The sequence below is a fragment of the Meriones unguiculatus genome, chromosome 10 (assembly GCF_030254825.1).
Source record: "Meriones unguiculatus strain TT.TT164.6M chromosome 10, Bangor_MerUng_6.1, whole genome shotgun sequence".
Lineage (NCBI taxonomy): Eukaryota > Metazoa > Chordata > Mammalia > Rodentia > Muridae > Meriones > Meriones unguiculatus.
The window spans coordinates 118,979,761-119,007,717 of NC_083358.1; the positions used below are offsets into that span (position 1 = coordinate 118,979,761).

General features: G+C 38.5%; 1 protein-coding gene across 1 annotated transcript; it reads right to left on the reverse strand.

The window, feature by feature from the left end:
- Positions 1–23: 23 nt before the first annotated feature.
- Positions 24–27,953, reverse strand: Abce1 (ATP binding cassette subfamily E member 1). The gene is made up of 18 exons (XM_021635637.2): positions 27,800–27,953; positions 24,908–25,037; positions 23,731–23,816; positions 19,213–19,310; positions 18,180–18,297; positions 17,454–17,591; positions 17,252–17,321; positions 16,920–17,016; positions 15,973–16,062; positions 10,242–10,363; positions 7,815–8,036; positions 6,734–6,793; positions 6,588–6,646; positions 4,804–4,914; positions 4,559–4,701; positions 4,314–4,436; positions 2,515–2,626; positions 24–1,698 (listed from the first exon to the last, which is right to left on the reverse strand). Exons 1-18 carry the CDS (start codon positions 27,947–27,949, stop codon positions 1,651–1,653), a joined length of 1,977 nt encoding a protein of 658 aa, XP_021491312.1. The 5' UTR covers positions 27,950–27,953; the 3' UTR covers positions 24–1,650.
- Positions 27,954–27,957: the final 4 nt, after the last annotated feature.

The following is a 27,957-nucleotide window of genomic DNA, read 5'->3' on the forward strand; positions in this document are numbered from 1 at the left end:
CAAACACTGTTAATCTCAAAGAATGACGAAGGGAAAAATTTTTTTATTCCATATACTTCTGTATATTTGCATTCTTTTACAAGTTATGTATTTATAGATTATTCATATAAAGTCATTTTTAGAAGGCCTAATGGGGTCCAGTCAAAACAAATTTTCTATCATTGTTTACAAATTAGTCAACATCTATCATTTAAAGTTCTAAGTCTTGTCAAATAATTTCTAATTTTCCTGTTTTGCCTGCCCCATTATTCATTGCAATCCATCTTCCTCATAATTCCAGTTCAGGATATCAGTAAGGGTTGGGATAATGTCCTTTGTATCTAAAACTGACAAATGAATATGTACTGCAGCAATGGATACTCATATTGCTTTTTCCTGTACTCACTGGAGAAGTTGTTTAAGGTTGCCCTTGGTTGCTCAACAGAAAAAAATCTGTAGTCTATAAATATTTAGGGCTGAGGATGTACCTCAGTTGTTACAGTGCTTGCCTAGCATGCACAAAGCCCCGGGTTTGATCCTCCGCACTGTATAATCCAAGCCTGTGTTAGTGGGCTCAGAAATTCAAGGTTTTTCTTGGATATGTAATTTTGAGGCTTGGCCTACAGGACATTCCGTCTCAGAATAAAACTAAAAATGAAACCCCAACATCCAGATACGTAGGCACCAACTATAAAGACTTGGTTATTTGTAGGGTTGTGTGTGGGTTCATGTCGGTATGCTGGGGCCAGAGGTTTGATAGGTGTCTTCTTAATGAACTTCTTGAGACAGGACCTTCTACTGAGCATGGCACTTGGATTCGGTTAGGCCGGCCGGCCAGTGAGCTCTAGGGATTTGCGTGTCTTCAGACCCCAGAACTAGTATTAGAGTCTCCCACTGCCTCTAAAATATGGTCCTCACGGTGTAGAGCTCGCACTTCACTGACGGAAGATGTCCCCGCCCAAGCCTAGAGTTCTATAGGTAGCAAATATTCTTCAGAAATGGGCCCGCAACTTGTTCAGTGATTATATAAATTTATGTTTACAAAGTAACATTACTTTGAATGTTATAAAATCTTATAGAATGTAAAAACTGAAAAAAAAAATAAGGGTACTGAAATAATTTTTGACAGATGTTCAAAAGCACCAAAAAGCCCATTACAAACAATGCACAAGTTGGTCACAAACGTCCGTCTTCCAACAACGGTGCTTGTAGCAAACAGCGTTCCTTGGAAGCGACACACCGATAGAGTGCACAGACTGTGAACAAACAGCAAATATAACCCTGACCTCAGCAGCACACTCTCCGGCCGGCTCTTAGAAGAAGGCAATCTCACTATACTAGCGCACTTAGCAGACAGTAAGTGCACATTTCCTCCAAGATGTTAAGGGCGGGCAACACTGGTAAGTTATCTGGTAATGAATATGACACAACTGAAAATCTCCCCACAGAGCATGTAAAGCTGGAGGTAACTCATGTATTTGAAATGTCTCCATTTTAGTGTGGTATGCACAGAATAGTTTTTAAACAACAATTTACAAGACAACTGGCTTTTGATGTCACATTAAGAAAATCATACTTCAAGCTCCAGAGTATGTGGGGCCATAAAACCTGATTAAAGTTTTATATAATAAAAATCCCGGTAAATGGCTTATTGATAATCTCAGATTCAATCTAATCATCCAAGAAAAAGTAGTTTCCACTCTTCTTTTGTTCCACATCCTAGAAAATAAAAGAGAAGCAAGAGAAGTCAGATGAAGCAGTGCTTATCTATCAGAGCAGCTCACAGCTCAGCATGGTCTCTCTAGAGATGCTTTACATGGAGGAAATTTGTTGTATACTAAAAACATTCTTGGGGAAACTTAGATTTCAGCTTTAAGCTCCTGGTGCAAGACAGCATTTTGTCAGCTAGAGAGCTGCATATTATAAAAGGTATACTTAAAGCAGACTTTCTCAAAACTGTTTCTAGAATGGCCAGTAACAGTTCATTTATCTATCTGCTTATCTTCTCAGGATTATGCTCTATGACTATCTAAATGACTCAATATATAGGAGCGGCTTACCAAGCAAAGGAGAATGTTTATTTTAACCCTGTCTTGAAAAAACCAAACAACAGAGAAATTGGTTTAAAGTATTAAAAAAATAAAACTTCATTAACAAAATTCCATAAATCTACTTTCAATGGCACATAGTGCGGCTTCTTCAAGAAGCTTTACTCTTCCAGAGACAAGGCCCCACTTTGTAGGCCTGGCACTCTCTGTAGACCAGGCTAGCCTCCAACAGAGACCCACCTGCCTTTGCACCCCAGTGTTGGGACTAATGGCGCGTGCCCCCACATGTGGCAGATTCAACAGTGCTAAGTGGCACTCAGCACAGATTCATGAACAAGAGCACCAAACACATTACAGCTGTTGCCTTGCAACAAGAGCATGAAAATTGAAAAATAAAAACCCCACAAACTCCTGAGGGTCAATATGATACAGTGTAGATTTTCAAGAAAAAGACGTATGTTTATCATGGTAGGAGTTACGTACATACCTTGATTGAATTAAGTTTGTTTATTCGTGGTCTGTAGTTGTTGGGGTCTCTTCTGAATGTAATTTCGAGCTGAGACAGAAACTTGTTCATGCCAGCCAAAAGAGTTTGAGGACTAGGGGAAAACAATTTTCATTAGATTTTAAGTATCAAGAATCTCCATGGACTCTTCCTCTCAGGCAAGCACGAAGGCTCACACTAGTCCCCATCAGTAAGCAAATGATCAATTTCTGTACAAATGCAGTATGATCTATATTTCTGATGTTAAAGAAACATTGAGAAAGTATTTACTGATTTTCCCCCCAGAATCCCAGGTAGAAAGCAGGGCTTTGTATCATGTTAGGGAAGCAGTTTACACCGAATTATTGCTGTATACCCAGAGTATCACTAAAAGTAAGTTTTCATTAAAACCGTTTTGTGTGTTCATCTTTTATAGCCAAGAAGATTTGTTTTGAAAAGACCTATTTAGAGATACACAATGTTGTGAGTCATCCTGTGGGTGTAGGAAATGAACCTGGGTCTTCTAAGCAAGTGCTGTGAATCCCTTGAGCCATCTCTCCAGAACCCCAGAATAATTTTTAAATTGGCTAAATAACAAGCAAAAACATGGAACATTTTAAAGCCTTCTTCAAATGTATAAGATGATTAGCCAAGAAATAAAATTTACATATTGAAAAGATTTCCTGAAATTTATACTTTATATACTCTCAATAATTAATGATAAAATTTAATATGAAAATAAAGGAATTCTGAGATGAATTTGTTCTTTTGAGATAGGGTCTTATATAGAGCTCATGTCTTGGAACATACTGCTTAAGCCAGGTTGTCCTTGATCTTACAGAAATCCACCAGCTTCTTAACTTCTCCTGCTGGGATTAAAGTTGTGCACCACCATGCCTGGCTGGTACTTTTATTTGTTGAATTATTCAAATAACAACATGACCTTCCTTCTCTAACATAAAAAAAATTTTGTGTGAGAACTAAATAAAATAGTGATTTATGGGCTCAAAATGTGTTTGTATATTGGTGATTTTAAGGTACAACTCAATGTTGGGTTAGCACTAATGGTAAAATAATATATCATAGACAGACCTGACTTTTCAGTTTCCCTGCGGTATCTAGATCTAGTAAGAACAGTAAGAGAAGGTTAAAACAATACACTGATACTGTGGTGGTTGGGGGCTGAAGAGATGGCTCAGCAGTTAAGAGTTCCGGCAGCTCTTCCAGAAGAACCAGGTTTAATTCTCAGCACCCACACAGCAACTCATAAACGTCTGTACCTCCAGTGAGGGGATCTGACACCCTCACAGACACGCGTGCATGCAAAAACAGACAAACAAACAAACGACCAAAACCCCAAGCACATAAAAATAAATAAATCATTAAAAAAAAACCCCAACAAATTGTAGGTCAATGTCAAATATTTGGCATCTACTTATAACTATGTTTTTGGGCAAGTCATGTAATTCTTTGGATTTTATTCTGTACAAAAATTAAGTTTTTAAAGAATTAATCTATAAAACCAGTATTTTTTCTGAAGTATAAATAATCAACTAGAGAAAGTTCAACTGGTAGAAAAGGTCTAAGGCTCTGTAAGATTATCTACCTGGGTCAAACTGCTATCAGGCCTGGTGCAGTATTATCTAAGAATAACCAGCGTGTGGGACAAAATAAGAAACGGACTTGGCAGCTAACTTCTTCAAAGAAGAAAGTGATAGGACTATAATGTTCATGAGCTTACTGGAAATTTAGAATGTGAAGTTTTCCAATTGTCAGAACCTACATTTTACAAAGCATTTTACCTGTTTGCAACTGTGTTCTTAGATGGAACTCCATCAAAAACGATGACGCGATCTGCTAGGTAGGTGGCCATGATGAAGTCATGTTCTACAACAAAAGCTGTCTTCTTTGCATGGAGAATGAAACTGGAACACAACAATATGCAAACCTTTCATAGTTTTTAAGCCACAAAACATTCAATGTTTTATTAAACATTGTGTGTGCCAGCACACAATCAAAAATTATATTCCAGAAGTAAGACATTTACCGTTTGACAACCCGAGCTGCCATTAACCTTTGTTCAGAATCCAAATATGCAGAGGGTTCATCAATTAAATAGACGTCAGCAGGCTTGCCCAGACAAAGAGCTAAAGCTACTCGCTGAAGTTCACCACCAGACAACGTCTGCACCTAATTGGAAAAAAGTTCAGTAAAACAATGAAGACAGCCGAAAATCAAAGTCTGGAAAATGATGCATACAGATCTGTAAGGATAACAGGTTATATACAGTACCTCTTGATCAATGATGTTTTCAATTTGTAGGGGCTTCATCACATCAGTTACAAACTGTGGATGAGTGTAAGCATCTCTGATCTTTTCATGTAGCAACTGGCGAACACTTCCCTGGTTTTAAATTAAAAAAATATTTAAATGATAAATTACTAGGAAAGAACTTTTTCTGTTTATGAATTTCAGTACTAAACTTCAGACTAAAATGAAATAAAAATGCCACCAATTTATATCAATTTTATTTTTTTCCCTTCTTCAGAGACAGAGTCTCACTATGTAGCCAACCAACTGCCTCCAACTCAGGTAGCTGCCTGCCTCTGCCTCCGAATGCTGGCATTGATGGCCGGCTGCATCACTACTCCTGGCCGGTCTAGTTTTAATGCCCACTCACCATCTCACTCAGGTCTTGAGGCTTTCTATTAAAGAGGAATCACGTACATAAGCAAAAAGGCAAAAAATACTCTTACAATCTAAAAGCAGAAAGTAGATGTTTCAGGGGAGAAATAATTAAAAGCAGGAATAATTCTAGATGCCAAAGTGAGATTATGTATCTTGGATAATCTGTAGGCACACAATGCACCATCTTATTCTTAGCTGAATCCTAAAAGGGCTTTTACTTGCTATTCAGAACAAAGCCAAGTGTGAGAACGTATAGACTGTGTAAAATACTAATGAAGGTAAACTGAAATGTGTAACAGGGTCAGTGTTGTGGTGCTGAACATATAGTAATTAAGAAGCTCAATACAGAGCTGGGCGTGGTGGTGTATGCCTTTAATCCCAGCACTTGGAGAGGCATAGGCTGGTGGACCTCTGAGAGTTCCAGGCCAGTCTGATCTACAAAGCAAGTCTAGGACAGCCAAGGCTACAAAGAAAAATCTTGTCTCAAAACATCAAACCGAACCAAACCAAACCAATCAACCAACCCATCAAACACCAAACACCGCTTCCCTCCAATTCAATACAATACTTTCAGAAATTAAAGGACATCATTGCTTCAGCATAACATTTTCAAGTTTGATACCTGAAGCCACTTACCAGGATTATTTCCCTAAGGATGAATAACCTTATATTCTAAGAATATATTAAATAATGTATCATTCATCAGCTGACAGATACTTGTTTTTTTCTACCTTCTGGATAGATAAATATTAATTGCTATGACTATATATGCGTAGGTTCTGGTACTAAGGTGCATACATTGCTCACTTATATGCTAGTGAGTAGAATTGCTGGTGTTTATAACTCTCTCCTACAAAAATTATCTGACTGTTTTCAAACAAAGTGGCTGTACTTTTACATTCCCAACAGCAACAGGCAGCATCCAATCTCTTCACACTGTCACCAATACTTGTGCCCGTCTTTTGGATTTTTGGTTTAGTCATCCTAGAGGTTGTAAATTGGTGTTCACCATGTTTGATCTGCATTTCCTTAACAGCTAAGAATGTTTGCTTTTGAGTAAAGGCTCACATTAGCTTTGTAAAAAAAAAAGCGATCTTAACGTTATATCCAGAGCCAGATGTGGTGGTATACACCCAATGAACTCCAGCACTTGGGCCATGGCCAGGCAGACTGAGAATTTCAAATATTTGTATTTTACAGTAGATTCCAGCCCAGCTTGAAGCTATTAGAAGCTAATATGACTAAGATTTTTAGTATTTTATTTTTGTGTGTGATGGAGATTAAACTCAGTCCCTTACCTCAGTTAAACATGAAAGACTAAAGGTATACATACATATGTACATATATGCACATTTTAATACCCAAATTAAATTAAAATGATGACTCACTGTTGATTTGGGACTGATTTTCTGTGGCTTATAACTGACATTTAGCACTGGTACTTCTCCTGCAAAACAATACAAGTACATATGACATAAAAACTGCCCAGTTTTCTTTGTAGGATAGAGTAAAAAGGTGATGTTTATAACAGTACCTCCTTCATCAGGCTTAAGCCTTCCAGCAAGCATCCTGATAAATGTGGTTTTACCTGTACCTGTAACAAAACAAAATTAAACAATAGTAACAAAAACAAAATTAAACTTCACATTCCAAAATTAAACATAATTTCCTACTTGTTCTAATCTGAGAAATCTGTTTCGAAGATGTTATGTAACAGTTACGGAGAAAAACAATCCCTTCAATCTGTCAAGTAGTAGCCTAAACTTACCAGGAGGAATGAGACCAGTCCATTTTAATAAACGGCTAGTCCACACAAGTTTTCTGATAGTTTTAAAAAAAGATACTCATTTTAGTTATCAGTTTGTTAAAGGCAGTATAGGCTATTTTATGATGCAAATTGCTACTCGTAGCTAGTGCAAAAAACTGTAACCCAATCAAAAATGTTTAGGGAAGCCCGAGTCACTACAAATCTCAAAGTATCTTCTAGCTGGGCCTGGTGGCACACACCTGTAATCCCAGCGCTCAGGAGGCAGAGGCAGGCGGATTTCTGGGAGTTCGAAGCCAGCCTGGTCTACAGAGCAAGTTCCCAGACAGCCAGGGCTACACAGAAACCCTGTCTCAAAAAACCAAAAACCAAACCAAGACAAACCAAAAAACCTTCTACAGTTTCTATTACCTTTAAATCCTAAAAGCAATACTAGATATTTAGTAGTCAGAGTCTTCTTACAGTGACAACTTAATATTGAAAATATAAGTAACAAATCTATTTATGAACATAGTCAGAGCTCTCAGAATTTCAAATAAGAAAAATTCCAAATATAAGTGTCCAAGGAAAGCTTTTACACCTGGTATCAGTAAGTCACCAACTGTCTATTTCTTCTAGTCCTTTTGCAGAATGAGCAACTGCCTCATTTTCATGGCAAAATGCTGCATATTTTTAATGAAAATAATGAAGTAAGAAATATTAACCTTTTTGAACAACAGCAAGACTAAATTAGCAAATACCGCAAAAATGTGAAGTTAAAAACAATCAATTTGGATTCACACTCAGATGGCAGCCCTGAGTCAGTTCCCCACAAACACAGGTGACTTTCACCTCCAGAGTGAGGGCTCACCGTTTTCCCCCAGCATCACCATGATTTCAGAATCTGTGAACTCTCCAGCCACGATGGCTAACTCGAACTCTCCCATCTTTTTCTTCATCCCAGGGTATTTATACATACACATCTTCTTAACTTCTTCTTCATTTGCTGTCTCAGCTACCTTAAAAACAAGCGATGCATCCCTGAACCTCAGGTTCTCTGTTGGAACATAGCCATCCAAAAATATGTTTATGCCTGTGGGGGAAATGCCAACAGATTAGTAAAGATCTACAGAAAATATATCTAAAATAACCTAAAATCATTAGACTATGATTTTTGAGAATTCATGTATACTTTATACCTTTGTTAATATTAAGCCCACATATAAGCAAAAATAAACACTTTTGTGTGTGTGTTTCAACAATGAAATCTTGCTGGGCATAGTGGCTGATGCCTATAACTCAACAGCTAGAATTCTCAGTTAGTAGGCGGAGGCAAGCCGGGTGTGACAGTGTATGCCTTTATCCCAGCACTCAGTGAGGCAGACAGGCCGATTGCCCTGAGTTTGAGGCCAGCCTGGTCTACAAAGTGAGTTTAGGACAGCCAAGGCTACACAGAGAAACCCTGCCAAAGCAAGACTGCTAGACTTTGAGGCCTTGCCTCAGAAAATCCATTTTTCTACCACCAAAACCAAAACGACTCCCTTTTCCCAGTATAAGTTTCACCACTATGACAATCTATGCGAAACAGGACATCATTTTGAAAGTATGCTTATATTAAAATGGTTATTTTGGGGGTCTGTTTGTCTCCATGCTAGGACTCCACAGCATGCAAGATAACAGCTCTGTAAATTGTTCTTTGACCTACATACGAACACTCTGTATGCACATGTCCCCCCTCCATATACATGTTCACACAAGGCAAATAAACAAATGAAAACTAAAAAGTCACTTTGTTGTATTTGAGAATGGGTTTAGGTATGCAACTGACACAAAATACTTTAGCAATACTTTAAAATAAGCAATTTTAAGTAGTGAGTATTGCTTTATCTGAGATAGTCATACAGTTGATGAATTTCCATTCTTGAAGTATTTAGAAGTGAAAGCATAAAGTTATAAAATTAAAATAAAAAACTTTGGTGAAGAAAACTTTGTCTAAGTGCTTCATTTTCCCAATGAAAAAAGCAAGGGACTTTGATTAAAAAACAAAGCAACAACAACAAAACCAGTGTGGTCTCTACGTTCCTTGTGTGCTAGCTATCCTGCCAACCTGAAAACAAGTCCTAGGGACAGCGTTTGTACAGTGCAGAGCATGCCCGCACGCACAGCGTGATAGCTGAAATGGAGCGGGAAGGATGCAGTGCAGCCTCTCATTTCACTGCTGACACCTCAGCAGGGTCACTATGCTGACCTAGCATTTACGCAGGGACGCTCAAAACGGACTGCTGGCATACGCAGACATCGTCCTGACTCTACTGTGAGGTACACAGCAGGTGCTCAGGAGTACTTGTTAGCGATAAGCATTAACTAGTGCTTCTGAACAGAATGTGCCACACTCCTGAAACACTAACACTCAGAAATCTCAGCACACAAGACTGCTGAGTTTGAGGCCACTCTAGAGTATATGGTTGTTTTACTTTGAGACAGGGTTCCTCTGTGTAACCTTCGCTGTCCTGGAACTCACTCTGTAGATGAGGCTGGCCTCAAATGCAGTGAGATCCACATGCCTCTGCCTCCAAGTGCTGGGATGAAAGGCGTGTGCTACCACTGCAGTTGTTTCAGTCTCTAATAGCCAGCTGCATGGTGCTGCAAGCCCTAAATCCCAGGATTGTGTGAGTTTAAGGCCAGCCTGGTCTACAGGGTGAGTTCCTAGAAGCCAAGCCCACATAGGGAAACCCTGTCTCGAAAATCAAAATGGAAGAAAAGTCTACTGGCAAGAAAACTGGGACAACCTCACCAAGTTTTTCTTGAAATACATAGCTACTCATCTTAAATATATAAACAGGAAAGTTACAAAAATTCCTTTGTCACATTTTAAACTAAAATATTCATATACTTTTTATAAATTCTAGAAACTGTCAATTTTTTTTTATGGAGACTGATACAATGTAAATTTATTTTCAAAATTATTTATTTTATTTACAAACATCAATCTTATTAGATTTTTAGGAAACCTAAGTATCACAAAAATTATAATTTTTTAAAGATTTCTTTATTATTTATGTATACACTGTTCTGCTTGCAGGTGTGCCTGCAGGCCAGAAGAGGTGCCAGATCTCATTACAGATGGCTGTGGGCCACCGTGTGGTCGCTGGGAACTGAACTCAGGCCCTTTGGAAGAACAGCCGTAACCTCTAAGCCATCTTTCCACCCCCTATTTTCACATAAATGCAAGAGCCACCCACAGCACTCTCATCAACAGCAATACACATAAAGCATCATGGGATGGGTTCCGAGTTACCTTCTCTTACACTAAAAGGCATAGTGACAACGCCGTAAGCACTCGGCACACCATATAAACAGCAGATGAAGTCAGAGAGATAGTCTAGCACACTGAGGTCATGCTCCACCACAATGATGTATCTGAAAAGCAAAGCAGACTTTTATTTTAAATTTAACATCACATCATTAGCCAAGACTCTACAAATATCTTTCTCCTATAGTCACAAATTTTAGAAAGACAGAATTAAAAAAAGTATAAAAATGTAGTAAAGCCATAAAACATTTTATACAAAGCTTATTATTGATGTTCATAATTTAATTTGTTTCCCTCAGGGTAAATCTGACTAAGATGATCAAACATACCGTAGTCATAAATTTTTATGCAGTACTTTATTCTCACACCCACGTATTTTCCACGTGTTTCAAATACCAACTTAAGGCATCAGCTTCCTATACAGATAAAGTTCTCATTTGTATAAACAGAATCTCTCACAAAATATTTTCACTTTCAAGAGCTTTTAAAATTTCATGTCTCTTACTGTTATGTTTATATGCAGAAAAAAATTAAAACTCATGTCTACCCCCTAATAACACATTTATTTTGTGTGATTAAAGGCCATTCCTTCCTAAGCAGTCACCTGCCAACATTTTCACCCATTAAAATCCCACTCAGTTTGTACTATAATCTAGTTCAAATCTTACTGTAGGAATACCTTTCCTAACATGCAAATGAATTTTTCTTAATGATATCTCTTGCCTTTTTTTTTTTTAATTCAAATAGAACTAACTTAAAAGTCAAATGTTCTGATGTTTTAGGAAGAAAACAATCTGCGTACCCAACTAAGAAATCTGTGCTGTAAAAGTAGAGATAATATATACAATTAAAAGTTCCAGTTTAGTTGGGTGTGGTGGAAATGTCTGTAATCTTAGCAATTGGGAGGCAGAGGCAGGCAGATCTCAGTGAGTTCCAGGACAGCCAGTACTGTTATACAGAGAAACCTTGTTTCAGGAAACACTCCCCCCCACAAAACAAAAAAAAAACAAAAAAAACAAAAAAGTTCACCCTTTCTATTTTGAACTCCTTACTGTTTCTTGGAGGGTATGACCTACTTCATTAAAGGCTGACTGAATGCATGTTTTGACAGTTTCAGAATGGATATACTTCCTGTAGCTGCTTAACATCAACCTATCATTACACATGGATGACTTTAACTCACCAATACACAGAGATTGGTATATCCACAGAAGTATTTTACCTACTGTTTTCTGTTTGGTTGAGTGAATTTGCCTTAACAAGCTATCACTATTACAATTAAGGTGTTAGCCTCTCTCATATTTAAAAAAAGTTGTAAAATCTTTTTTTTTTTTTGTATAGGGTTTCTCTGTGTAACCTTGGCTGTCCTGGACTCGCTCAGTAAATCAAGCTGACCTCAAACTCACAGAGATTTGCCCACCTCTGCTTCCGTGAGTGCTGGGATTAAAGGCATATACTACCACACCAGGCTGGATTACTTTTCTTTTAGCTCTTCTTTTATTAAAGTTGCATTATTTAATACTTATAAATCAGAGATGAAAGATGATACAATCTATGACTAAAAGGAGCTTATATTAAGAACTACTTAGTCATCTGGTTCTTTATCTTTTAAGACCGGCATACACATGTATTTTCTTTACCATACTAGCAAGTTCTAAAATATGAGGGTTATGTTTTTATACTGTTATTTCCCAAAGATTCTCTAAATTGCTCAAGCATGTGTTATAATGCCCAATTGTGGGGATGAAGTAAAAAGTATGGTTGTTTGGACAATTAAGACTCTACTAATAGGAAAATACTCAACTGTATATGGAAAAACAAAAAACCCAGGATAGCCAAAACAATCCTGTACAAAAAAAAAAGCCATGCAGAGGTATAACCATCCCTGATTTCAAACCAAACTACAAGAGTTGTATTAATAAAAACCACATGATACAGGTTGTTCAATGGTATCAAATCAAAGGCCCCGATGTAAACCCACATGCTTATGGTCATTTTAGTGTTGAGAATTACAAGATATGACAAAGCCAGAAATATACTATATGACAAAGAAAGAATATTCAACAAAGGATAATGCTCTAACTAGATGTCAGCATGTAGAAGAATGCAAACAGATCCTTATCTCCCACCCTGCAAAAAACTCAAGTCCAAGTGGATCAAAGACCTCAACATAAAACTGAACTAACAGGAGACAACTTCCTGAACAGAATACCAGTAGCATCAGTAGAACAATAATAAATGGGACCTTCATGACACTAAAATGCTTCTGTAAGACAAAGGACACTGTCAATAGAACAAAAGGATCGCCTACAGAATGAGAAAAGATCTTTACCAACTCCACACCTGACAAAGAACTGATATCCAAACGTATTCAGAACTCAAGAAATTAGACAGCAACAAACCAAATAATCCAATTTACAAATGGGGTACATAGCTGGGTGTATTGGCACATGCCTTTAATCCCAGCACTTGGGAGGCAGACACAGGTGCATCTCTGAGTTCGGGGCCAACCTGGTCTATACAAAGTGAGTTCCAGGACAGTCAAGGCTGTACAGAGAAAACCTTTCTTGAAAATACTAAACCCAGTCAAACCAAAAAACCTCAAGTGATGGTGTGAAGCAAGGTTAACACTCCTCCATTGCTTGTGAAAGTGCAAACTTAGCCACTTTGGAAATCAATTTGGCGATATCTCAAAAAAATTAGGAATAGCTCTACCTCAAGACGCAGCTACACCACTCCTGGGCATATACCCAAAAGACACTACCACATTACAAGAATACTTGCTCAACCATGTTCATAGCAGCTTTATTCGTAATAGGCAGAAACTGGAAACAACCTAGATATCCCTCAACTGAGGAATGGATAAAGAAAATGTAGTACATTTACACAATGAGGTATTACTCAACTATTAAAAATAATGACATCATAAAATTTGCAGGCAAATGATGGAACTACAAAAGATCATCCTGAATGAGGTAACTCAGATCCAGAAAGACAAATACGGTTATGTAATCACTTACAGGTAGATATGAGCTGTTAAGTAAAGGATAATCATGCTACAATACAGACCCAGAGACACTAAGTAACAGGAAGTACTCAAGACGTATGTGTGTGTGTGTGCATGGATCTCCCTGGAAACAGGAAATAAGAGTAGTTTTTGCATGTGGACTGGGGGCTGGTGGGGATGGAAGCAAGAGGGATCAGGTGGGAGAGGGAAGGACAAAAGGAGAGAGTACTGGGACAGACAACTGGAGCTGGGGGAATGTAGAAACCTAGTGCAATGGAAAGTACCTTGAGTCCATGAGAGTAACTCTAGCAAAGTCTTGAGTTTGAGCCTGAACTGGACATCTTGTGTAACCAGGCAAAGTACCTTAGCATGGGACTGAGACATCAACCCAGCCACAAAACCTCCAATCTGTTCTGCTGCCAGATGTGCTGGGGTAATGGTGGCCCATCATATGTGGGAGTGGACAAGCAATGACTGGTCCAACTTGAGCCCAAGTCTGACCCTGACATGGCCAGGAACGAGAGACAGGACATCCCAACCAAACACAACTGGGGGAGGGGATTCTTAATGATATCCTGCTATCCTTGTAGACTAGAGGCTCGCATAATTGTCAATGAAGCAGAGATGCTTCATCCAGCAATGAATGGGTGCAGATGCAAAGACCTATATCCAAATACCAGGCAGAACCAGGAGAACCCCACAGAAGAGGGGAAGGAGAAGCCAGAGGGGTAGAGGACACCAAGAGAACACGGACTACAAAATCAACTAATCATACCAGCTCACAAAGACTGGACCAGCAACCACAGTCACATAGGTCTTCTGCATATAACTGATGGTTGTGCAGCTTGGTGTTCTTGTGGGACTTCTGAAGTGGGGGTGTTTTTAACACTTGCCTGCACCTGGGACTCTTTTCCTCCTACTGGGCTGCCTCATCCATCCTTGATATGAGTGTTTGTGTCTAGTCTTACTGTAACTTGTTAGGTCATGTCCAGAGGACCAGCTTTTTAGTGCAGTACTTTTCTTAGAAGGGAAATGGAGGAGTGGATCTGGGCAAGAGATGACATGGGAGGAAGTACTGGGAGGAGTAGATGGAGGAGAAACTGAGGTTGGAATTGTAATGTATGAGAGAAAAAAAAGAAGATTCCACCAATAATCTCTTAGGTTCAATCTGAAGCACCTAGGTGTTATTAATCCTCTGTTGGACTTGTTTGAGGAATTGAGTGTTTTATCAATCCTGAAAGTTTATCAGCCATGATCTAAATGCCTGTAAATAAAAGTCATTGCTAGACATAGTGGTTCATGCCTTTAATCTCAGCACTTGGGCAGAGGCAGAGCTGGTCTATAAAGCAAGTTCCAGCCAGGGATATATAGAAAAACCCTGTCTTCAAAAACCAAACCAAACTAAAACCCCAGAGCAAAACAACAGAAACAAAAATGCCATCAGAATTATGGCCATTGTGAGTACGTGTGCAGATGCCATGGAGAGAATGCAGAAATTAGAGGGAACTTCATGGAGCTGATTCTCTCTATTCATTCTACATGGGTTCTAGGGACTAAACTGCTTGTTGTCAGCCTTAGGCAGCAAGTGATGTTACCTGCTCAGACATCTTACCTACTTGTCGGTTTTTCAAACTGTTAAAGCACAACTAAATAGTCTTCTTACCAAATTCACCATGTTTCAAATCTTCCATTATATTTTAGTGCCACTTTCTCAGTTATACCCACTAACTGTGAAGCTGAGTTTTCCTAACTCATCTAATTAGTTCAGAGAGTTGTTAATGTTGCTGTGTGTATGTTTGTGCAAGCCTTTTTTTTTTAATGTGTGTGTGGTTGTTTGTGGTTATGTACACATGTGTACATACTCATGGAGGACAAAGGCAAATATCTGTATCTTTTTAAATTGCTTCTCTATCTCACTTTTTGACAGGATCTTTCACTGATCCCAGAACTCATTGACTGGCTGACTGGAAAACCCAGGGATCTTTTTGCCTTAGTTTCCTCAGTACTGAGATTACACATACATATGTATTACTGTGCTTGAGCCTTTTCTTAGATTCTGGGAACTGAACTCAAGTCCTCATGCTTGCAAGGAAATCACATTATAAATTGATCCTTCTCCCTAACCCTCCATACTTTTAACTTTTGGATTTGTTTGGGCTTTTGAACATTTGTTCATCAAGTTCCTACAGTTTTAGAGGTTCTTTCAGTATGCAAGATGCTATCTTGCTATGAATGCTGACTAAGTTTAGGGATGGGTGTTTATTGTTCTTTCTGAGCACTCAGCTCATGCTCCTCTTAACTTGTAGAGTTTTTTATACAATTAGAGTTGAAGTCATAATCCTCCTCCCAAATGCATTGTTTCTACACATTATAGGGCTAAAAGTTTCAAGACTGCATCATTGAATAACAAGCCTTTTATATCATATGCTTCCTTCAAGTGCAAAATGTGAATTCTGCCTAATGACCCAATAAAGTTACCAGAAGTATCAAGGGGAATAAGGAATTAAGAAAGTTTGGAAACTGAAAAAAGCACTGTATTTAACACATGATACTGTGCCTGCATCACAGAAGTTCCTAAGAACTTTTTTTCAGTGAGATTGCGAATCTTGCACAAAATGACCAAGATGAAAAACAAGACTATGTTTAATCTTTAAACACTTGTAAATCCCCTCACTAGAAGAACACAGAAATGCACTGGCTCCTACTTACCTATCTGGATTTATTAGAGATCGAATAGTAATGGCTGCCTTTAAACGTTGCTTGACATCGAGGTAACTGGAAGGTTCATCAAACATAAAACTAAGAAAAAAAAAGCAACTGTTAAGTTTAAATAACATAATTCCACCTTATATAGTCTTTTTAAGTAGCACAACAATGTTTCTGATTTAACAGAATGAAAAATTTCATGCCCCAATGAAAGGATGTTCCTGTAATGATAAAACTGTATTTTGTTCAGGAGAGGAAAATAATTACAAGAAGCAGAAAGGTACATCTACAAATTTGAGGAGAGCTTTGAAAGATAGACTGGTACCTTATTAATTGGTACCTTCTCATAAAAAAATATCCTGATACAGAGTCTAAAGTACTTTGATGAACCCTTTCCTTTTTGTTCTTAAATTGTATTTATTTTGTGTGTGTTGGGGGTGCCACTGCCTGCATGAAGAGGCCAAAGAAAACCTTGCCTGAACTGGTTCTCTCTCTACCATGTGGGCCTGGGAAACTGAACTCATGCAGTAGGTAGGGCTTGGTGGCAGGCCTCTATTCAGACGAACCATCCTGCTGGCCCCAAAGAGCCACTGTGTTAATAGGCTCAAGTCCAGAGGCTTTAAAGCAGACAGTTTCTCATGCATAGAATATCACAGCTTAAAGACCATCTTTTACTTGAGATATTTAGATAGTTACTGACCTGGATGTAAAACTTAAGTTTTAAAAATTTTAAGGCATAAATTACCACTCATAAAAGCAAATGATTTCCCCACCGTGGGACTGATTACAGGGAAAGTGGATCATGGAAATACATGTTTGAGGTAGCTTAAACATACTACCTCAAAATCATACCCTTAAATATCTTTACTCATTATTCCTTTCAAGATTAGTGCTGAATTAGCATTACAACTCACAAAGATTAAGATACATGAAAGTGTAAAGCAACCTACATATCAGCTTTTTGTATGCAAACGACAGCACAAGCAAATCTCTGCAACTCTCCTCCTGAAAGATCTTCGACATTTCGTTCTTTAAGGTGAGTTAAATCTACAAAGAATAATCAGAAGCACTGTGTTCAATGTTATAAATTTCACTTCACCTCTTCTAGGCAAAATGCACATACTGTATGTCATTACTCTAGGTTTGAATGATATTCCACTTTAAAGCTGTATAGTCTAACAATAAAATAACTACTAAAGCTTTCCTCATAAATTTAGCAACTCACATAAAGAGTATTATGACCCAAATGCAGTTTATTAAAAGCATGTACTCAAATACTTACCAAGCTGCTGACATACAATTGCCTGTGTCTTTGTTTCATCTTTTCGGTCCAAAATAGACCCCACAGTGCCCTGTTATAACAGAAAATTATCAACTATTTTCCTTTCGTATTAAGAAGTCACAAAGTAAAGTCTATTTTAATAGAACTTTTATCCTCCTACCAAAAATCTATAGTATATAATTCTCTCTAGAAATAAACTGACCTTTGCAGCCTTGGGAATCTGGTCTACATATTGAGGTTTGATAATGGCTTTTAGGTCATCTTCTAGAATCTTGGTGAAGTAATTTTGTAATTCAGACCCACGGAAGTAAGTCAAAATCTCTTGCCAATCAGGTGGATCCTAGAAATATATACAATATTTAGCCAAGTTTAACATAAAAATACAAAAAGGATAAATCCTAAATAAAAATCAAACATACATGTAAATAAAGGACTTCTTCTAATTTAAGATTGGAGGTAGACTTAGTTTCAAATCAAGGCATACTAATTTCAAAGGTTAAGGGAACTATGAATTTTCAGTTCAGCAACACTAACAGATTTTACTTTATAAAGGATAGAATATGAGACCTGACACCCACACACACGCACGTACCGTACCCCACAACCCCAAAACAAATGACAACAATAAAAAAAAAAAGAAATCTGTACATGGTTGTGTCAACCAGTATTGGGAGGCTGAGTCAAGAGGATTTTTGAGTTCAAGGTCATCTGAAGCTATATAATAAGAGTATGTCTTAAAAACAAAACTAAAACAAACCAAACTTGGCCCATACAACATGTCGGAAGTGAACTCTACAAATTAACTTAAAAATAAGAACATTAAAAATGTTCTCATTTCTCTTCTCAAAAACAAACAAACAAACAAACAAAAAAAACCTCATAAAAACCCAGACATATTTTACATATTTTTATAACCTTTAATACATACGTCATACTTTCCAAGGTTTGGCTTTTGCTTTCCTGCTAAAATTTTTAATGCAGTTGACTTTCCAATACCGTTAGTTCCAACTAATCCCAAAACTTCACCTGGGCGAGGGATAGGCAATCTATTAGAATAAAGGAAGAAAAAAAACCACCTTGGCATTAGACAGAAGGTCTACAACAAAATGATGTTATTTTAAAGCATCTGCATATCATATACACTCAGAGAAACCCAGTCTCAAAACCAACTCTGCCCCACCCTGGATGAAAAAAAAAAAAAAAAAAAAGGCATTAAGGATCTAGTGATTTTTTTTGTTTGTTTCTCTTTTTGGGGTTTTGAGACAGGGCTTCTCTGTGTAGCCTTGGCTGTCCTAGACTCACTTTGTAGACCAGGCTGGCCTTGAACTCACAGTGATCTGCCAACCTCTTCCTCCCTGAGTACTGGGATTACAGGCGTGTACCACCACACCTGACTTGGATCTAGTGATTTAATGTAGGCCCAAATCAGTATAACCTTTTCTGTGGGACATAAGGTTAGTGGATAAATAAAATCAAAGCAAGTTTCTTTAAAGATTATTTGGGGGATAGGGGTATTATAAACAATGGTGATTGTTAGTTGTGATATTTAGAAATATTTGTAATTTTTACCTCCAGATATCTAATTTCTGTATCTTCATGACATAACTCAACTGGGTTAAGAGCCTAGACATCTGTAGCTTTAAAGTTCCTCAGAAATTAATTCTAATATTAACCAGAATGAACTGCTGACATTTTTTGTTTGTTTTGAGACAGGATCTCACTAAGGTAGCCTTGGCAGGCCCTAAGCTCACTGTACAGAGAAGGGCAGCCTTGAGCTCCAGAAACCCTCCTGAGTGCTGGGATTAAAGGCCTGAGCCACCATGCCCAGGAACTGCTGACATAAAATCTTGCAGTTTATAATATTCTACTGCTCTCTGGTAGCTGGGCAATATAATTTCCTTCCCCTTCCCTGAAAACTCTTAAGGGGATTTCACCCTTGACGGAAGTACAGGGGAATATACCTGTGAAGCTTGAAGGCATTGGCGCAATATCGATGTGTTGTTTCTTTTTCCAAGTTGCTTGGCAAATTGACAATTGATAAGGCGCCAAAAGGGCATTTCTGTTATTTAAAATAAAGAATAACATATTAAGTTACAAAATAGATTAAGAATATTTTTATTGAAATCTTCCAAGCATAAGTTTTACAAATATGAGATATAATTTTTACCTTATTCACTTAAAAATAACCAAGTTCCTTGAATATTATAGCTATATTGACCAATTTAATATTCTTCACGACTGATACGACCTAGATACTTAATTTTTGCTCAATACTTTCAGATGTTTTCTTTTCCTTAAATTATTCCCGTCCTACTCTGTCTGTTTCTTTCCTCCACGAGATGTATGGATCATATCATTTGGGGTAGAGGGCTACTTGTATCCTGCTGACAGCTTATATATTGGATCAAAGCTCAATGCTTTTCTGTTATAACTTATCCTCCTATATTAAAAATGTTTCAGGGCTGGACAGATGGCTCAGAGGTTAAGAGCACTGTCTGTTCTTCCAAAGGTCCTGAGTTCAATTCCCAGGAACACATGGTGGCTCACAACCATCTATAGTGAGATCTGGTGCCCTCTTCTGCTGTGTAGGCACACATGCAGGTAGACTACTGTATAATAAATAACTTTTAAGTTTCAGTACTAAGTGAATTAATATAATAAAAGAAAACATCAATAGAAAAACAATAGAGTATTTGACTATCAGATAATGTCCACAGAACAAGAATGCAGGTATAAGAAAGTCACTATGAATGGTGGTATTGTGTGGGCTGGGGAGACAGCTCAGGGGGTTTAACACTGAATTTGGATAAAGCCCCAGGAATCATGTAAAAAAGCCAAGTGTGGCAGCGGGTTACTACAATCTCAGAGCTGAAGGTGGAAACAGGAGGATCTATGGGGCTTGCTGGCCAGTCGGTCTAGCCAGGCTAGTAAGGCCCAGGTTTAGTGACAGACCCTCTCTTAAATTAAATTAAATAAATAGCGAGCTGCACAGTAGTGGCGCACGCCTTTAATCCCAGCACTCGGGAGGCAGAGGCAGGCAGATCTCTCAGTTTGAGGTTAGCCTGGTCTACACAGCAAGGTCAGCCAAGGCTACAGAGAAACCCTGTCTTAAGAAAAAAACCAAAAAAACATTGTGGGATGGAATCAAGAAGGACACCTTACTTTTCATTTCTGGCTCCATATGCACACCTACCCATGCATGCACATATACACTAAAGAAAAAAATAGCAATGGTAATGTGGCTAGACAAGTATCTCTAAAGTATAGACAATGATAGAGTTCAGTGAGCTTAGGGAATGGATTCAAAGAGAATTTAGAGAATCTTCATTTCAAACTGAGAACACAAGAAATTATAATTTATAAATTAATAATAATTATTTTGTTTTCTAAATACTGCTGAATTTTTACAACTATGTCTTCTACTCTCCTCTTCTCATCCGTGTGTATGAAATGCCTGTGAGGGGGCTACAGGTGCTGTTAAACCGCTCTGTGGCATGGAAAGGAAAAGAGTCCACACCGTTCACAGACAATGCAGGTTGCAGTGCTCAGGGCGCCTCTATTACCTTCTCCCTGAGCACCAACAGTTTATTTAATTACTGCTTCTAGGCATTCAAATGCATATCTAAAAAATTTGGAATATTATTTTCTTACAGCGTCAAAAAGAAAATTAAAAAATGATACTGTAATGTTCACATTAGATTCCTAAAACCTAGCATACAAGCAGGCAGACATGATTAAGTAATTATTTTCTAGGAATATTATTTCCTGCTTACATTTTTCAAAGTAAGAGAAAACATTTTCAGAACCTATTTAACTTTTCTGGCTACTTGAATGGGCTTTCAAAAGCCAATATAAAACACCCATGGCTTATAGGAACAATTTATAGAGATGTATGCATACTCTGGTGAAGTTACTTTTTATATTACCTGTAAAAAAAACTTTGCAGATCAGTGGCTAAATCCCTCTTACAAGCTAAAGTTGGAAATTTACTACTCAAAAGCTGAAAAGTCAATTATTCAATGTAATGAAAGATGCTTCAAATTATAGAAATACAATAGATGCATATATAAGATATGGTTAAGCTTTTTTACATTAAATTTAAGATTTCTTAAGTTGTATTTTTACTTGAGAGTAATAAATTTAAACTTTAATAGACTTGGGACAGGTGTGATGATACACACCCTTCATCCCAGCTCTGGGAGGCAAAGATAGATGGATCTCTGAGTTCACAACAAATTCCAGGCCAGGTGGAGCTACACAGAGCTGTCTCAAAACAAAAATAAATGAAATAAATATACTTGAAAAACTGTTATGTCTATTATATTTTATCTCCAAAATATTCTGGAAAAAAGTCACTACAAATTTCTTGTATAATAAAAAGCTAAATATAGAGAAATAATCTATTTAGAAATATTTTTACCAAGCTGTATATGACAATTACTTGTTTTAAAAATTTTATTATGCTGGGCAGTGATTTGCGCACATTTTGAATCCTAGCACTTGAAAGGCAGAGACAGAGGCAGGTGGATCTCTGTGAGTTCAAGGCCAGCCTGGTCTACAGAGTAAATTCCAGGACAGCCAGGGCTACACTAAGAAACCCTGTTTCAAAAGACCAAAAAAGAATGCTGAGCCAAGACCTCTAGACAGTGTGTGTGCCACGGTGCATTTCATGGAGGTTAGAGGACACATCTGTGGAGCTGCTTCTCTCCACAGCGCAGTGGCTGTCTCAGTGTGAACACAGGTCACAGACTTGTTGGGAAAGTGCCTTTTTCTTCCAGGGCATCTCACTGACCCACTTCTTAAAGGTGTACTTTGGGGCTCTGCTCCTCCCAGGTCCAGAGACAGATGCACCTTCTTATGCAGTGCCAGCCTTGTCCCTGAAACATGGTGGTGAAGGTTGGCGTGAACAAATCTGGCCACACTGGGTGCCGGGGCTGCATGTCTGCCTTCAACTCTGGCAATGTGGACGCTGTTGCTATCAGTGATCTCTGAGCTCAACTACAGGCTATCCAATTTATTCCATGGCACTTTCCAGAGCACAGTCAAGGCTGGGATGGGAAAGCTGTCATTGATATGAAGGCCACCACCACCTTAGAGGAGTGTAATCTACTAACACCAATAGGCACATGCTGCTGCCTAGGGTCCAGTGACACCTTCATTACCGTCGAGAAGGCTGGAGCCCACTTAAAGGATGGAGCTGAAAAGACCGTCATCTCTGCTGATGCCTCATGTCTGTGATGGGTGTCAACCCTGATACGGATGAATAACTTACTCAAGATCGTCAGTAATGTTTCCTTAGGACACTGCCCCTCCTGGCCAAGGTCATTCATGACAACTTTGGTATTACTGAGGGACTCTGGACTACTGTCTATGCCATCATTGCCAAGAAGACTATGGCCCCTATGGGAAACTATGATGACGGCAGGGATTTGCCCAGAACATCTCTGCATCTACTGGCTCCACCCAGGCTTTGGGAAAGATCCCCAGAGTTGAATAGGAAGCCCAGAGTGTCCGTGGTAGATCTGACTTGACATCTGAAGAAAGCTAACAATATGACACCAAGAAGGTAGTAAACAGACATTAGAGGGAGCCCTAAAGCACATCTATGCTGGGCTATGATGATGGCCAGGCTGTCTCCTGTGACTTAATACCAACACCCTTTCTTTCATCTCTGATGATGGGGCTTACACTGGTCTCAACAACCACTATGCCAAGCTCATTTGCAGCCATGACTCTGAATCTGATGGACCTCATAGTCCACATGCTCTCTGAGGAGTCAGGAATCCTGAACTATTCACCCAGCAAGAACAAGAGGAAAGAAGTTACTGTGGAGTCCCTGCCCTAACTATGTCCAACACTCTGAGCATCTCTCCTCACAGTGCTTACCTTCGATGCCATCAAAAGAAACAGAGGGCTCAGATGCAAACCATCATCAAAGTTCAATGGAACTCCCAAATAAATAAAATAAGTTTTGGTTTGGGGGCTAACAAGATGGCACAGTAGGTAAAGGTACTTGTCACCAAGTCTGGTAATCTGGGTCTGATCCCTGGTACCTACATTATGGAAGAACTGATACCTGCATATTGTCCTCCAACCTCCACACGCACAGTAGGGCACAGGTGTACCCAAACATGAGCACATGTGCGCTTGCACACACGTGCACACACATGCACAAAATAAATAAAAGTAAAAAAGTAGCTGGGTGGTGATGACACAGGTCATCACCCGGCACTCGTTAGGCAGAGTCAGACAAATTTCTGAGGGGTAGGCCAGGCTGGTCTAAGAGTAAGTTCCAGGTTGGACAGGGTGGTTTCATTAACTTAAAAAAAGCAATAATACTGTTCTAAGAATATTTTAAAAGAATATTTAAGAAAGAATAGTTTTCTTAAACTTATTTTTAATTATTTGCCCTATACTTTTATCTTTTTTAAAAATTTCAGATTCTATTTTCGACTCAACAAGTAAACATCATCACTTACCTTAATACAAATACCACAACCAATACAAAGAGTTTCAGAAATCCATGCTATTTTGCTCTGGGGTGTAACCTCTATGCATAATTTTCCTGGCAAAGAAAAATAATTTCCTTTTATCTATGAGAATACTTTTAAGATTGCTAGTCAGAAAATGCTGTTTCCAAAGTCTCACATAAACGTTTCAATGACAATGACCTAAGTATTTAGTGATAGATTCTGAATTAAATAGCTGGGTTTATGAACTATGTATTTTTATCAGGCAATAAACAAATGGCCAATATATTTTGCTTATCTAATACCAGCAAAAATATGGTAAACCTTGAAACATTATGTTTAAGCTAACTTCAATTTATTTTTGGTGCTTTGGATGCAATCCCAGAGTTCATAAAAAAAAAAAAAAAAAAAAAAAAAGCATGTCTTAGAAAGGTACACCATAGATGGGAATAAAGTATTTCGGCTAGGTAAACAAAACTACAAAAAGCTATGCAGTTTTATAGCACACATGCAAAATTCAGCAGGAGTCACTGACAGATTACATTTAAAGTCTTTCTTCTGATCTGGTAAGCCTGGAGGCCACTGCTTACTATAACACCAAAGACCACCACCAGCCTGTTACCTCCCAATTACTACATTTACTTAATCCTGAAAATCCAGCAATACGACAAAATCACTGTCATTATGCTTAAGTTTATTTTTCGGTTTCAAGATGAAAATATCTAATGTAAAGATCTGGCAATTTAAGAATTGTGACTTAATTTAAGAATTTTGTAGAAAAGCTGGGATTGCAGTTAACTCTGGGGTTGACTTTACATTTAGTGAATGTCTCAACAGTGACATTCTATAATTTCTTTTAAAACGACCACTTAGTCACAAGGCAGTAAGTTTAGAACTCTAAATCTCTCACCTTTGTAGTTCAAAGAATCGACCAGGGTCTGCTAGCCGGGTGCGGTGGTACACACTGTGATCCCGGCACTCGGGAGGCGGAGGCAGGCGGATCTCTGAGTTTGAGGCCAGCCTGGTCTACAAAGCGAGTCCAGGACAGCCAAGGCTACACAGAGAAACCCTGTCTTGAAGAAAAAAAGAACCTAGGTTTCTGTTCAAACCCCTACAAAACTTTCCCACCAGTCTGCTTTTTCCCACAGCCGCTCTCTACCCTTACATGGCCAATAGATCCACTTACCCATTCGAACCACAGGGCAACTCTTTTTGCACTCCTGTCGACATTTCTTAGGTTTGCATTTGTCATGGTTGACAATAGCAATTCTCGTTAATTTGTCTGCCATAATTGTAACAAAGAATATCCAGCTCTTCTATTAAAGAAAAATGAACAAAATTATAGAAAATTCTATATAATATAAAGAGAAATAATTTATGGGCATAAAGGGAGGACACAATCATGAAGTTTCTATGTTCATTTAGACAATTAAAAAAATAGAAATAATCTATTCAGTTGAGAAAACAAAATTTTACAGAATGAAAATAGAAAAATAGGTGCCACTTAAAATACCACAAAAATACTTAGAAATCTACTTAATATATATGCATGAGAAAATACTCAAAAACACTAACTCACAAAAGACCCAACCAAATACAACATAACCATTTTTATAATAAAAGAGTTCATATTTAAAAATTTAATCCTTCTGAAATTTATATATATATGTAAATTTCATCTCTTAGTAAAAATAAGCCATATAAACCAAAGCAAGTTCTTTTGGGAAAAACATAAGGAAAATTAAACAGCAAGTATGAAAAACTTACATATGACAGATTAAAAAATTAGATAAAGTGTCAATAATTAATACTGATACCACTGTATAAATATAAACCTATAAGACAGACTATGTATGAGAACACACACACACACACACACACACACACACACACACACAACCATCTACCTTTCTTACTAGCTAGAAAGATCTTCCTCACATCTAGTGACTCTTTATAGGTTTTTCTGTTTTCGTCCTCCAAACAAATGATTAACTCATTTTCTTATCCAACTGACTATAATGACTACTTCTGAAAAGGGCAAATATTAAGTAGAGCTGTAATCATCATGCTACTGACCAGGTTTTTATGTGGTAGCAATGTACTATGTTTTAAAGACTTTTCTAAGTCTTGAATATACTATAGAAAATTAAGATCAAAGCAAATTTGATAATCCTTATAATACTGTTTAGTGTATTGCCATTAACTCCCTCATGTGACTAAATCCTAACAGTAAATCCTTCATACTCTAGCTTATTTCAATACTCAATGAAGAAACTGAAAGCCAAGACTATCCATTTGCAAAGATATTTTTCTGTGATCTATAGCCAACATAGCCATTAATATGATGAGATTCAGAGGGACAAAAACAATCTTGCTCCTCAATGCTATTTCCTCTTCCTAGACTATTTCCTCTTCCTCCTACGAAACAGGCTTTCCTCTCAGACCCAAATATTTTCATCACTTACAGACTATCAGATCACTTCCTTTCACACTTGTAAATGTTCTGCTTAGTCTGTTTGGAAAGGAGCAAGCTAGGCTAGATCAATGAAGAACAAAATCTTAACAGAGCTGTGCTGACAAACAAGGTCATTTCTTTAAAAAGTGATCCAGTCTCCTAAGTTAAAAGAAACTAAATGATTTCACTTTACCTTAAAAGCTAACTTAAAACCCCAAACCAAACCACATAATTTTCTAAGTTTACTCTTTTAGCAAACAAGCTAAACTGTACACCATGCATTCCAATACAAATAAAAAGTGCTTTTCTACAAATTATCCGGTGAATAAGCTCCTTTTCAGAGATAAATAAATCTTTTACTGTGAAATTGCTTATGTCGATCTTTATTTTTGTGAAGCAACTAAAACTATATAAACTTTCAAATTATTAAAAAAAAAAAACAAGAGTCCATAATTCACAATATTTATGGGGAACAGAAACATACTAAAAGTGACTAATAAAGCTGACTTACATAATAAAATAAATTATTTTACAATTAAGAGTAATTCATAACTGTTACATAGTATAAACTACGTATTTGTTCAACTTGCATAGTATTTCCAAGAATTAGAAAAAAAGGAGTTCCCTTCTTTCCAACATAAAGAACTTGAACAGAAAAACTTGAAGAGGAAGATTTTATCAAAAAACATTTGGGGATACAAAAAGACAAAGGATAAGTACTTTCATCATACAAGATCACTGGTTACAACACAAATAATACTATCCTGACCCCCTAGTTAGTAGTGCCTCGGAAGAAAGGGTAAATCAATAAAAGCTGTTTTGACAGTTATTCCTTAGTTGCCAATTTTACCATCAAAAACGAGAAAATATTTATGTAGCTCATGGAGTTTAGAAATTAAGCTTTGGCCATCATTCACTTGTAGCAAAGACTACATGCCTAAAATGTAGTGAGCCTAGAGAGGCTACCTAAAGATATTTTGAATAAAGACACTATCCCTGATGTCAAGAAGCTTAAGATGTAATAAACGAAAAAACAGATTAAGTCACTAATGGGAAGATGACGGAGTGCTACCAAGTGCCTCTCCAGAGCCCTCAAGACAGACGTTCAATTCGGAAATTCTCTCGGTCTAACTCCAGTCCCAACTGAGCACACGTCGCTCTAGCAGGGAAGCAGAATGCCGCTTGCCCATCATTTCTATCAAGCCTGGGAGGGGACCAGCACGGACTTCACGGCGGCAAGACGCCCTGACTCACTCCGCATCTTCCGAGGTCCCACAACCAGGCGGCCACGCAGCCGTCCGACTGTGGGAGGCGGCCAGGGGGCTCCGCGGGGTGCGGCGGGCGTCTTCCTGCGGGGCGGGGCGGGGGATGTAGGGGCAGCGGCGGGTGGTCCTCCGAGCGACGGCCTCCGGGACCTTCCGCGGCAGCCGGAGAGGCCTCGGGGCGGGGACGGCCGACCTGGCGCGCGAGGAGCGCCCCGGCGGTCCCTGAGGTGCAGCTGGCGCCGGCTGCCACGCGCCGCGGTGCCCGCTCGAGAGGCCTAACCACGGGCGCTCGGAGAGCCCCCGACAGTCTCCCCGAGCTGGCCGCCGGCCGCCGAGCCCATCCCGCGAACGCACGTACCTGGAGACGACGATCCCCTCGCGGCGGGGCGTGCAGCAGCCCAAGCAGCGCCCAGGGGCGTCTCAGCACGCGGCGTGTTCTTACCGCCACCGGCCAAGATGGCGGTGCACAGCCGCCGCCTCGCGCACGGCATGAGGGCGTAGTGCGCATGCGCGACA

Excerpts from the sequence above, each read along its gene's own strand:
- Abce1 (XM_021635637.2), bottom strand. The coding sequence starts at position 27,949 with ATGCGCACTACGCCCTCATGCCGTGCGCGAGGCGGCGGCTGTGCACCG. Across the intron at positions 23,817-24,907 it reads TTGCCCTGTGGTTCGAATGG|GAAAATTATGCATAGAGGTT; the intron begins GTAAGTGGATCT and ends TTTCTTTGCCAG. Across the intron at positions 6,794-7,814 it reads GGTGATGCTGGGGGAAAACG|GTACAGGTAAAACCACATTT; the intron begins GTGAGCCCTCAC and ends GTTTTGTTACAG.